Source organism: Magnolia sinica, chromosome 4 (assembly GCF_029962835.1).
Source record: "Magnolia sinica isolate HGM2019 chromosome 4, MsV1, whole genome shotgun sequence".
Classification (NCBI taxonomy): Eukaryota; Viridiplantae; Streptophyta; class Magnoliopsida; order Magnoliales; family Magnoliaceae; genus Magnolia; species Magnolia sinica.
Window position 1 is genome coordinate 83,353,574 of NC_080576.1, and position 14,252 is coordinate 83,367,825.

At 40.0% G+C, this 14,252-nt stretch overlaps 1 protein-coding gene across 2 annotated transcripts in view; it reads right to left on the minus strand.

Moving 5' to 3' along the window:
• Nucleotides 1-14,252, minus strand: part of LOC131243291 (WD repeat-containing protein DWA2-like) — a 47,299-nt gene that overhangs the window by 6,598 nt on the left and 26,449 nt on the right. The window contains exons 7-11 of one of the 2 annotated variants that reach the window (XM_058242524.1): nucleotides 5,334-5,403; nucleotides 1,707-1,795; nucleotides 1,398-1,443; nucleotides 182-255; nucleotides 9-82 (exon numbers count right to left, since the gene is read on the minus strand). In XM_058242524.1, coding sequence (XP_058098507.1) covers nucleotides 9-82; nucleotides 182-255; nucleotides 1,398-1,443; nucleotides 1,707-1,795; nucleotides 5,334-5,403 — 353 coding nt within the window. Of the gene's footprint in view, nucleotides 1-8; nucleotides 86-181; nucleotides 256-1,397; nucleotides 1,444-1,706; nucleotides 1,796-5,333; nucleotides 5,404-14,252 lie in introns of both variants that reach the window. The other variant, XM_058242523.1, reaches the window with a different exon arrangement.

Sequence of the window (14,252 nt, forward strand, 5' to 3'; positions counted from 1 at the left end):
AGCATTACCATATACGCTGTCCTCATAGTCATTGTAGGAGTTGAGTAATGGATCTACCCGCCGAGTAGGTGACTCCACCAGACTGCTAAAAAAAATCCAGAATAAAATTAAGATTATTAAAAAAAAAAAAAAATGGTGAATAATTAGCTATCATGAGCAAAGATCTCAAAATTACGCTAACCTTTCAGGCGTAGTATCATCTTTGCTAGAGGCAGAAGCAAACCACAAGTTGACGGTTGAGTCTGTTCCCCCACTCTGCAAAAGCTTAGCCATCATCAGCAAACAGTAAATGGCTAGAGATGTATGAATGCTCATTATCAGTAAGATTCAGTATGTGAGTGATGGAACCTAGAGGTCACTTCCATGGGAATCTTTTTCCATAATAAGATCGAGGTTAATCATACTTAGACATGAGAATCAATGGACACACACATATATAGCGCTATCAACAGTACAAATTCTTCTTACATTATTATTACAAGATATGAAGACTTACAAACAATGGGTTCTTAGTTGGGAATCAATTGCGAAACGGGATTTATAAAACCAGCCCCAAATTAACTGGGACAAGCTTATGATGGTGATGATGAGGATGTGTGCAAACATACATGGGAAATTATCGTACATGCACATAAGTATTCATGTGTGTATATACATACATACATACAGCCATGTGTGTTTGTGAACTGATCCATTTCCTCTGGAGGTCCTGCATTTTTGTTCCTCTGGATCATGTACCATACACATGGCACATGTTTATGATGATGCAGCATTTGACAAATGGACTTTTGGTCACCGAATGTGAGCCATTGATGACTTTGTCTATTAGTGTCATTTGTAAGCCACCTATTAAAAGGTTAGGATTGTCCAATCAGTGCGATTTTTTAACTCTGCCCCATTGACTTTTTGACCAATTAAATGAATGTTTTTTTATCTAGTCCATATAAACCACACGTGTAGCAACGGCACACACACCTCAGCTCCCATGCCTCTAGAGGCATTGGACCTGGCCTGTGTATGGACCTTTGTAAGCCCATGCACGTAGAACGCAACCCATGTGCATGCCACCACATGTTCTAACCTGGACCATGCATGCGCAATCTATGTCATACATCAAGCAGTCCCACCATGCAGATCAGGCTGGTCAACTCATCAGGTAGGCCAAAGTTTTGAAAACAAATGCATCCGTACATTTGTTTCAATATTGTGGCCACCTGTTGAGTGGACCAGCATGAATTTTTATGCATGCTGGGGTGAACCCTATGGGTGGCTTAGATCTTGCAAATGAAATAGGTTGGCAAATGTTACGGCAAGTAGATTTGTTGCTTTATACATGCATAGGACTTAGAGAACCTCTATATGCATGCATACAGATGTATAGATAGAGAGTGACAGACCAAAATCAGCTCATGATACTCAGGGTTATGCTGCACAGCCCAAGTCCTGCCAACATGGTCAAAAAAGAATTTAATCAAATAATGAACATAAACGGGCATATACAAAATAGAAAATTGCTTAGGATGAGCGCATAAGCGCACAATCCCAACTGAGCATATCCAACATCTGCACATGCACATAAATGAACACAAGGACAGATATGACATGCACATAAACTATGTAAGCCTACACACAAGTAGGCTTGTGAACTTTAGCAGAAAGGATTGATGCTTGAAGTGTTACAAATTACAATAAATGAGAGGAAGTACCAATGTGCATGCCCAGGGAGTTCTCGGATAGGAAGCTTGGGCATTCTCAGATCCCATATGTGTATCCCAGATTCATCTTCTGCACTGACCTGTGAAGTTGGTCTCCATTAATCAACCACCAAAAAAAGTTATGAAAACTAAATATATAATGTAACCAAGCTGGTTGGTACTTTGCTTGCACCCTGAGAAATGCAAGAAAATCAAGTCCAAGCAGAAATGGAAGACCACAGAAGAATTGTATCAGCAACTCGTATGTGTGCATGGTATAGTGTAAATTCTCTTCAAAAAAACGTGAATATAATTTCTTTCCGGCTATCATGATGGGGAAAAACAATTAAATAGAATAAAGGTCTGAACTTCATCGATGAAAATTATGGAGTTCCAAAAGCCAGTCTTTTAGAAAGCAAACTGGGGCCGTACTGGAAATAAACTAAATGAAATATGATGACCACTACAAAATAGCATGAAAGAACATCTGCGGTGACTCAAAAGGAATGGTAGAAGAGTAATTATGTATAGTAAAACTCCCACTGAAAATATAAGATTAGTGACCATAATGAATCATGTAAAGCAATCAAAGATGAAATATCCACTCCACATGTTGATTAGCTTCCCTTCACAGTCTTTACGAAATAAGGGAAGATCAACAGGTTTTTCACCAACCCTTCTTTAGCATGTAGATAGTTTCAGCAACTACAACTACATTTGGTCCCCATGAATGCTCACTGGTAGGATGGTTAGAAGCGTTAATTTGACCCAAGCATCATGGTTGTAGCAGCATCACCATCTTTACAAGTAAAACTAAAGATGTCCCAGTATCTGCACTGGTACTCTTAGTCACCTCAAGGTATGAGAAAGCTACTGATATTTTATAGCCTGGTTGTACCATGGCATGGACATTGAACAAAGTAGAGCAAAATATCAAATCAAAAGGTTGGCTTTCCTTTGGGGGCAATTTGTGTATGATAAATTTCTTTGCCCATGTCTGCGAATCTTGCTTTTGAATTTGTTAGGGGCTAAAAATCCAACGCATATGCAGATGAGAAATTTTTTGAAATAGTTATAAAATGGTTATGGACAGTGCAATTAAAAGACTGGAAAACTTGATACAATGTCCTGTGTGAGATGTTGCGGCTAAAGGAAACTGAAGGCTTTTAATTCTCAAGGTCAGTGGAAGTTGATTTAACTTTTTCAATGCATCAAAACTTTCTTTCCCATGTAAAGAAAACCTTATTGATAAAGGAGAGTCTGCAAATGCCATCACATTGAGTCTTAGATTCTCTCCAACATATATTAATGATTTGGAACGAAGGGGGAGCAGACAAAAAAAATCTTGAAATTGTTAATAAAGCCCTACTAGGGAAATGGGTTTGGAGATTTGGAATGGAGACAGAGCTTATGGCGCCAAATTATAGCCGGGAAATACAGGACTGAAGATGAAGGCTGGTGGACTAAAAGTTCATCACTGTACAGAGCCTCCTCCATTTGGAAAGGAATAGCAAGGGTGGCCTCGTTACTTAAAGACAAGGTGTGTTTCTCCCTTAGCAACAGCAGGAGGATAAGATTTTGGTTAGATGCTTGGTGTGGATCCCCTATTTTGGCCGAATCCTTCCCGGGTTTGTTTAATATTAGTCTGAATCCTAATATCCTGGACAGTGATTGTTTCACAGAGGATGGGGAGAGGTATCTGGATCCCCTCATTTCGTAGTAACCTTAACGAATCTGAAATTCACAAATTTACTTCTCCTTATTCGTCTTCAGGTTTCCGTGCCTATAGCAAGCCAATAGGATGCCATTCGTTAGACGTTGGTTGGGACAGGTCATTTCGCAGTTTGATCGCATGACAGAGCTAACGCTGCGCCTGTTGTGACCGGATCTGCCTCTCACACGGGCCCAATCTGGTCGTATGGAGTGCCTCCAAAAGTAGTTACTTTTGGTTGGTTGGTTGGTTGGGCAAAACAGAGTACTCCTAACGATAGACAATCTTCCGAAAAGAGGGATGTGCCTTCTAAACGTGTGTTTTCTCTGTTTAGGGGCGGAGGAGTCAGTGGATCCTCCTTTTCATCCATTGCCCTTATACAACTAACATCTGGTGGAGCATCTTTCGTTTGGCTGGTGTGTCCTGGGTTATGCCCAGCTCAGTGGAGAATCTGTTATGTTCTTAGCATGGGGATCATGGTGAAGCCTTGGGCAAAAGAAGATGGGGCATCCTCATCCTGGCAGTCTTGTGCGCTCTGTGGTCCTAAAGAAATAATCAATGTTTCAGGAATGTCGGTTTCTCTAAGGCTGGTATTTTCTCAAGGGTCTTAGTGTTCTTCAGGGATTGGGCGTAGTTTTCTATTATCGGGTTCTCCTGCCAGCCTGGGGCCTGGTGTTGTATTTTAGGTTTTAGTCTATGTTTTTAGCTTCCTTTGCTCATTTTCCTCTTTCGTCTTGTCCTTGTTTTGGTTTTTCCTTATTAATAAAATTCTCACCTTTCAGAAAAAAAAAAATGATTTAGTGACAGAATAATGGCAGTTCTCTCCAAAACATATATTCAGTTATGGATTACTTGTGACCCTGATTGAAGTTTTATAAGTAATAGTCCAACAAAAGGACTTCCTTACCCTTCTACAGGCTCTGAAAGGAGTCCAACAAAATGAGATTAACCCATTTTCAAGCATCTACCAAAAAGGCCCTAAGGAGTGAGTTGATACAAGTTGAAGGCTCTAAAAGGATGAGGGGAAAGCCCAAAAGGACATGGGTGCAGCCATGCAGGTAGAAAGAAAAGACTGGATGACCTGTGGTTTAATTGACAGTATGGCCCTTGATAGAGTGGAATGGCGGAACAAGATTCATTTAGCCGAAACCAATTAGTTGAGATAAGGCTTAGATGATGATAATGATGATGACGACGACAATAAGTTGATTACCTTGTTGCTGCATCTTTGTTCATGGTTTTTACCTGTTTTATTATGCCTTTTCTGTTTTCAATCAAAAAATATTCATCATCATGTGAAAGGTTTCCAATTCAACACATTTGAAAAATTCCCAATGCAGAATGAATTGAAGTAGAACTATATACAAAAATTAGAGATTTGCTAAGCGCATGCATGTACAGCACTGCTCATCTACGCACCTTAATGTGCTAGTATGACACATTCATGCTAAATATGAGCTTCAGATGATGTTTCCCATATACTGTTTAGATTATCTAGCCCAAAAATCAGACTGATTCACAACTAAGGTGGGAAAAAGTGCACAAAACAAATGGACAGATATCATTCACATCATACATTAGTTTTGTGCACTCTGCTGACCTCAGAAGTGAACCAGCCTACTTTTTACTGAGATAATTATTGCCCACTCATGGAAAGCCATATCTAGCACACATGCCACATTGAAATGTCTTCTGGAATGTAAATGAGTGGGGTTGTACACGTGTGTGATCTTAGCAAATCTCTAAAAATTAAACCAGGAGACAGACATTAGGATGAAACAAGTAAGATGATCTTGCCGGAAACACCATCTCATAAAGTTCTACTGAATGATCAAATCAACCTAAGCTATTTGTGCAGCATAAAATTGAATTTGAATAGCTAAGATGCTTAGCTTCACAACCCAAAACAATTGAACACATGTACTCACAAGTAGGTGTTGTTTCTTGGGATTATAATCAATATTACGAGCATGGGCGTGCTCAATTGTATTTGTCTTCCTGAAGTGATATCATGTAAAACTGGAGCTGTTAGCCATGAAATCAAATTTCAATACCAAAACAAATACGCATTAGTACAAGAGTTGAAGCCCAAGACAGGCTACCAATGGTTGTGAACCCATATATTCATGTTAATTAAGCCAATAGTGAAACCATACATTGGATGTGAAGCACATGCGCAAACATATACTTGAACAATGGGAAGATAGAAGAAAAGAAGAAAAGAGAAATAAAAAAGAGAAGCAAGATAATTTTGAGGTATTCAGATTTTATTTTATTTTTGAAGAGCACAGCCCTTCGCGACGCCCACACCGCCGCCGTCCCAACTCAGGGTCAGGCAAAATTTTTTACCATTTACTCAAATTAAACTACTGAAAGGGATGGAATGTTTTAGGAAATTTAAACTTATGTATCTGACTTGTATTATTTGTAAGAACCAACCAGTTATGACTGGAAAGTAGCTGGTCCTTCATGGTGGACTCTTCAATGAGATTGCTTGGACTTCCAGGAATTGCATCTCCCTCCATGGAAATTAGCTACCAGAAGGTCCCTAGAGAATCCTAACTCAATCATTGACTTCCTTGTCAAGAACAGGTCTATTGATCTTCTCATTTTATGGGGGGCCTCTTATTCATTGCCTTGAAGAATCTTTGTATCTCTTTCCCTTTGGGCTTATTGTATAAAGTATTTTTTGTTGCTGAAAAAAAAAAGTGTTTGAAAATGAAAAACTAGTGATGTGTACGCATGAAGGGTCACGAAATAGATCAACTTGCTTCTAAAACCAATGATACTAGCAGCAACCAGCGAGAAGAAAAATTATATCACCATCCCCATCATCATAGCCTCATCCCAATTTTTTGGGGTGGACTTAATGAATCCTACTTTAGTTAGCAACAATATTTAAGGTCCTATCCTCAGTAAGTGAACAAGTGTTTAATCCTTTCACGCCACCTCTAGTTTTTATCTAATCCTGATTTTCAGGCCCCAACCCTTGATCCAGGAAGCGTCTAGGTTGAAGTTTCATCCACAATTGATTTCAGCATGGCCAATGATTGAACCAGTTAAAGGCTCATGTTTTCGAAGCATTACATTGGGCCATCATCATTTACCTAGGAGAACTGCTATTTGGACCATCTGGATTAAACCAAAGGACAAGACAATTGGCACTTCGTCAACGTTTTTACTGATCGGGGCTTTTCATCCTCCACTTCTTTCCAAGAGCTGTGTGTGTGTGTGTAGGAATGATCACGTGCGCACCGGTTCACGGCTAGTTTCATGCGCACCATAACATCAGTCGTTGGATCTGGCAGACGGTTGAGATTAAAAACATTTGATGGGCGGGCCTCGAAACACTCAATAAGACTCGCGATCTCCCCCAATTCCATTGCCGGATTTACCAGTATCTCTTTGGCTTTCCCTCCTTGCCTTCACTCTAAAACGGAAATTGATTGCAGTGATAAGAATGGTGATTGCATGATGATGTATTATATCTAAATTGTTCATCCATTTTACGAGATCATTTTAGGGCATTGTCCCAAAATTGAGGCAAATCCAATGCTCAAGTGGACCACACCACAAAAAGCTATCAGGATTGAACGTCTATCATTGAAAGCTTCTTAGGGCTATATAAGTTTTGGATCAATTTCATACTTGTTTTTTCCCTTCATCCGGGTTCGTGTGACCTCATGAACAAGTTGGATGACAAATAAACATCATGGTGGCCTTAAGAAGGTTTCAACAGTAAGAATCATTGTCCCCACTACATTCTGTGGTGTGGTCCACTTGGGCTTTGGATCTGCCTCATTTTTGGGCTCGTGACTTAAAATGATAGTTTCAAATGTCTGGACGATGTGGATGTAACACATACATCATGGTGGGTTCCACAGAACTTGGTGACGTCAACAAACCACCGAAATCGGTGGTGTGGACATGGATTTCCTACACAATGCTTTCACAGGAAGACAGGAAGCTAGTGGGGCCCATCGTGTTGTTTGTGAGAAATCCACTCCTTCCATCCGTTTTTCCAAATCACATTAGGACATGAGCTCAAAACTGACAGAAATCCATAACTCAAGTGAGCCACACAGTAGAGGATTGAACACCCACCGTTGAAAGATGCATGGGCCACGGAAATTTTGAATTAGGCTAATTTTTATGATTTCAGTTCTTCCTAGTAGGAATGACCTTATGAACAGTATGGATGGTATATAAACATCACACTGGACCCAGGGAAGTTTCAACAGTAATAATTTACCTACATGTTTTCCTAACTTACGACATTCTTAAGTTTTGGATTTAGATACTTTTTTGGCCCATCCCCTAAATAATCTTGAAAAACTGATGAAAGTGGTATATTTTCCATAAACATCATAGTGGGCCCCACCTAGTGGGAATCTCCATACGTGGTGTGGCACACCACGCAATCTGGGAGCGTATTACATCTAGAGAGGACGTGGATTGCGTCCTACCTCCGCCCGTCTCCAGCTAGGAACGGACAGGAGCTCACCGTGATGTATGGGTTTTATCCACACCATCCATCCATTTTTTCTTATCATTTCAAGGCATTATCCAAAACTGAGACAGATCTAAAGCTCAAGTGGACCACACCACGGGAAGCAGCGGTGATAATGATTCTCACCGTTGAAACTTTTTTAGTGCCCACCGTGATGTTTATTTGCCATCCAACCATTCATAAAGTTACATGGACTTGGATTAAGAGAAAGCACAAATATCAGCTCAATCCAAAACTTCTGTAGGCCCCAAGATGTTTTCAACGGTAAGAGTTTGATACCCATTGTGTGATCCACATGTCTTGTATTTGCCTAATTTTTAGGATTATATCCTGAAATGATATGGAAAAAATGTATGGACAGTGTGGATATAACCCATACATCACCGTGGCCACTCAAAGCTCCTACCCGTTCTCAGCTGGAGATGGGCGGGGTAGGTCGCAATCCGCATTTGTCCAAAGAATCCAGGAGCGGATTGCATACTAACAGACATGTAGTGAGGTGGCTACTGGGATGCTATCTAAGATCCGCCGTGATGTTTGTGAGAAATCCACCCCCGTCCATCTGTTTTGCGAGATCATTTTAGGACATACGACCAAAAATGGGGTGGATTCAAAACTCCAGTGGGCCATATAAGATGGAAAACTGGGAAATGACATTCCTACCATTGAAACCTTCCTGGGCTCCATATTGATGTTTATATGTCATCCAAACTGTTTATAAGGTCATTCATAATGGGATGAAGTAAAATCACAAAAAGTTAGCCTGATAAGAAGCTTTTGTAGCTGAATGAACGTTGCAACGGCAGTCACTGAATCTCCATTGTTTCCTCTCATGTAGCACACACAAGTTTTGGATCTACTCCAGTTTTGGTCTGGGATATCGCAAATCGAATGGATGGGGTGGATATAATACATCACCATTTACATCACCACAATCAGTTTCCGTTTTAGAGTGGAGATAAAGAGGAAAAACCAGAGAGATACTGGTAAATCTAGAAATGGAATTTTGGGGGGGGTGGGGGGAGTACAAGTCCTACTGAGTGTTTTAAGGCACACCCACCAAACATTTTTTAATCTCAACAGTGTTTTGAGGCACGCCCACCAAACGTTTTTTAATCTCAACCGCCTGCCAGTTCCAATGACTGATGTTGAGGTGCACATGAAACTAGCTACGAACTGGTGCACAGGTGATCATTCCTCTCTCTCTCTCTCTCTCTCTCTCTCTCTCTCTCTCTCTCTCTCTCTCTCTGTGTGTGTATCATACCAACCAATGGACAAATTTGACAGTCAGGAACGTTTTGAGTAGTCAGGAACGTTTTGAGTTTCTAGCCCACTTAGGCTCATCAAATCGGATAACATAGATAATTATTAGATAGTTGATATTGTGCACCTTGAGATCAAATTTCAGCCCCAACGGACCTCACATCAAACCAGTAGATCCCATGGCCCAAATATTTGCCCATTTCACATGCAACAACTTGTGGCCCACTTTTAGGGTACCTAATGATGTTGAAACCAGTGTTCGAAATATCAGTATCACGAAATGTATCGCACCTGAGGGATACAGATACATATCGGTTATCGCACGGGATATAACGTTTGTATCACGTAATTTATCGCACTTTTTAGGAAACATGGGGAAACAATGTGAAAATAGTTGAATTTTTCAATGAAACTTCAGGGATTATTAAAAAATACATTAATACATATTTTTAAATCATAAAATCTCAAAAAAGAAGTACACATAATATGTTTCCTTTGTATAGGGTCCTAAGCTATGCGCTGTTTGACTAAATTAATGCAACTAAATCCGTGGGCAGTTATAAATTTTACATCTAGCTAGTGGATATGTAATTGGTTTAAAAAAAATTCTAACCTCTGAGGACGCTTAATTGTTAAAATAAGACTATTGGACACAATTACTATTATGTGGGTCCCACCTTGATGTATGTGTTGTATATCTATGCCCTCCATCCTTCTTGCAAATTCATTTTGGGGCATGGGCCTAAAAATGAAGCAAATCAATTTCTCAGGTGGACCACACCACAAGAAACAGTGAGGCAAGATGGACGTTTAATCCTCACTGTTTCATGTCATGCGACCCACTTGAGCTTTGGATCTGCTTGATTTTTTGGCACATGCCCTAATATACCATGGAAAAATGGATGGATGGACTAAATTTTTTATAAACATCAAAGTGGGCCTCACCATAAGCCCCATAGGACCATTAGTCTCTAACTAGTTCCTTGCGGAACACGGATTGCCCATTGACATTGTCAACAGCCATTATCTATTGGATAGTGCTCTGTGGGCCCCACCATAATGTATGTTTTTTATCTACTATGTCCATCCATTTTCCAAGTAAATTTAGACTATAATGCCAAAAATGAGGGAGATTAAAATCTCATATGGACCACACCACCGGAAATAATGGAAATTGAACGCCCACCATTAAAAACTTTTTGAGGCCACAACCGTTGAATGGCAAGTCCTTAGACGAAGATGATATTTGTGTTTTCACTTCATCAAGATCTTTGTGACCTCATCAACAAGTTGGATGACAAATAAAAATTACAGTGGGCCCCAGGAAATTTTTAATGGTGATTGTTCAATCACAACTTATTTATTCTTGTGTGGTCCACTTGAGATTTGGATTTGCCTCATTTTTAGGATCATGCTCTAAAATAATACGGAAAAATAGATAAATGGCATGGATATAACACATACATCATAGTGGGGCCCACATAGTATTGCCCAGTAGCCACCTAGCAACTCAGCACGAGTAGCACGGGTAGCATCAGTAGGCAATCCGCGTACGTGGGTGGGACCCTGACTGTGGGACCCGCCATGATGTATATGTTGTATCCAAACCATCCATAAATTTGGAGAGATCATTTTAGGGCATGAACCAAAGAATTATGCCGATCCAAAGCTCAAGTAGACCCCACCACAGAAAACAATGGGATAGTGACGCCCATTGTTGAAACCTTCCTAGGGCCTACCATGATGTTTATTTGAGATCTAACCTGTTCATAAGGTCACAGAGACCTAGATGAAGGGAAAAACAAATATCAGCTTGATTGAAAACTAGTGGCCCTTAAGAATTTTTCAATGGTAGACATTTAATTCACACTGTTTCATGTGGTGTGGTTCACTAGATCTTTATATATGGTTTTTCTAGCTCAAGCCATAAAATTATATGATAAAATAGATGAACGGTGTGGATGTAAGACACATACATTACAGTGGGCCCCACAGTAGGGATCCATTGAAACCATGCTCAGAGTGAGTTGGGTACTCCCCAATCTGCGCTACACATGGAACTAGCGACATGGGTGGTACCCTGACTATGGGCCCCACCATGATGTATTTGTTGTATCCACACCATCCATCCATTTGGAGAGATTATTTTAGGGCATAAACCAAAAAAAAAAGAGGCTGATCCAAAGCTTAAGTGGACCCCACTACAGAAAACAATGGGGAAAGTGACGTCCACCGTTGAAATTTGACAACTTACGGTGGGACCCACCATAATGTTTATTTGAGATCCAACCTGTTCATAAGTTCATGGAGATATGGACTAAGGGAAGACACAAATATCAGAGATAAAAAAACTTCTATGGCCATTAGGAAGTTTTTAATGGTAGGCGTTCAATACCCATTGTTTTCTATGATGGGTCCATTTGAGCTTTGGATATGCATAGTTCTTTGTCTCGTGACCTAAATTGATCTCTCAAAACAAATGGATGGAATGGATATAAAATATACACATCAAAGTGGGACCCACCGTAAGGGCTGCACCGTGTTAACTATAACCAGAGTTGCACCGAATCCAAGAGGGACTCGAATCAAAAAGACGAAAACCATCTTCTTCTCCGTTGAAGGCGCAACCCCACGAGCTTTGCGATTTGGAATCCATTCAAAATCCCCAAAAAATCTCTGTAACTTCTTTCTTTCTTTTTCAAAATCCGTACCCAAATTCCAAAAACCTCGACAAAAATCTAGTTTCTTTCAAATTGATTCTCTTCGGAAGGAAAAAAAAAGGGTTTTAGGCTTATCCGGCATTGTCGGCCCACTCCAGTCGAAGGCCACCCCTTCAAGCATATTTGAGGTAAGAAATTTTATTTTTTTTTTTTCAAATTTGTGGAATGGTTGGTGGCTACAAGAAGATATTGACGAATATCGACAATATCGTGTATACAATCAAGGAAAAAACCACGATAAATGCAGATATATATTCGATATCGGTGATATCGCACGATATCCTAGGATATCTAGGCGATATATCGCACAATACATAGGATTTCGAGGACTTTTTGTATTTCTGGGAGAATTCTTAGGGGTTTCGTATCGACGGCCATCGATAATGATAATATCGGCCAATAGTATCAATATTACGAACACTGGTTGAAACAACATGAAACTGGTCCCATTTAAAAGCTTATTGAGTTAGCTATCCGAGGAGTCCAAGAACATGTAATTCTGATATCATATGAGTAAAATATGCCCAATTTAGTGGACAGCTGTTAGAAGCTATGGTAAATCCAAAAAAAAAATGTCGCACGTGACCTCCACACGTGCTTCCACTTGAGAATTTCGACACGGTAGCGTTTTTACACCCCTCCAAAAATGTGGGACGTGGAGATTGGTTGGGGAAGGTTTTTGGACCACAAATGGAGCCAAAAGCCACCAAATTTTGGGAATTTTACACATTTTTTACTCCTTTATTGCTTACTTGTTTGCTTTGTTTTTATTGGTCAATAGATTAAGAACTTAATGCAGCACAATTAACCACTTGCTCTAAAAGCTCGAACTGATAGAGCATGGCGAATCAATCCCTTTATCTCATAGCCTAGGCCCCACATCTCATGGGTTAGGACCTCGGCCGAACCCCCCTCGTGGGTCCTAAATCACATGGGTACCGCCTCAAACGAGCCGCCCACCCCGAGTGTGCCCCTGCATCCCACAAGCAACCCCACTCAAGCCCAGTGTGAAAATGCCCCTACATTAGAACTTCAATATGATTGGAGGTGAATTTTTAAGGTTGTTTTTTTATTGGTCAATAGATTCTAGGGTTTAATGTAATTGTTGGAACTTTCTTATAAGAATTATATTGGTTGACGAATCACTCCTACATAGGGTGAGACGCATTATTGTGTTTTTATTTTTTATTTTTTAAAATGTAGCACCTTGTGCATGTTTTGAGAAAGCTTAGAACCTCTTGTATATCATTGGGTCTCACAATCTCCAACCGGTAAATCAAACCATCCAATGCATTCCCAAAAGGTGGCGATTCGGGCCCAATGGCGATTATTGCGATCCTTTGTTGCACAAAACTCCTCTGATTCTTTGTTGACATGATCATCGAGTTACAAGGAGCCTTTATCTAGCATTGACTCCCATTGTCACTATCCCCTTCGCAGCAATCCAATGATACGCTAAGTTGGTCATATCTTGCTCATGCAATATTAGATTATGCATTCTTGGGCTTGTTGGATAGCTGACTCGATCGACTTTCAAATGAGACCAATTTCATGTTGTTTTGGCATCGTTTGGTACCCTAAAAGTAGCCACAAGTTAATGCACGTTATCTGGGCAGACATTAGGGTGGGAGGTCCACTAATCTGATGTGGGATCTGTTAGGGCTGAAATCCGATTCCAAGGTACACGAGGATATGGGCCATTAATGATCTCCATTATCTTATTTGATGAATTCGTGTGGATTAGACATTCAAAACAATCCAAACAATCAGATTTGTCCATACGATGGTATGATCCTCTGGGTCAAAAACATGCATCCTTTGCCGAAGTTCTTGTTGTCTTAGCATTTGGTTTGATCCAAACCGTCTAAATAACATTCCTCTTCAGTCAATGATGATGAACCCTATGACATGCATCGAAGAGTGAGCCTTTGAAAGGCCCAAACATGAGTCATGCTGAAATCAACGATGTATGAAAGTTCAACCCAAATGCTTCCTACATCAACCATAGTCATTGTCCCCTCCTCACCAGAACACGCCAATCCGCCTAATTGTTTATACCTTTGACTTCAATTCACATGTTAACTTCTATGGATATTCCAATATATACATGCAAAGTCCTTGTCAAGGATCTCATATCCATGACAACACGACAAATATATGCAATAATGCATACATGTGATATGGATTAAATATAATGCTTCACCTTTAGCAAGCATTTCATTGTTTTATACATCAAGTTTAATTCTTCTTTAGGAATTTATAATCAACATATCATGTTAGACAAGACACGTATCGACGCAAGCATCAAATAAGCTATGATACTTAAGGAAATATAATGCAGGGGCATCTTCACA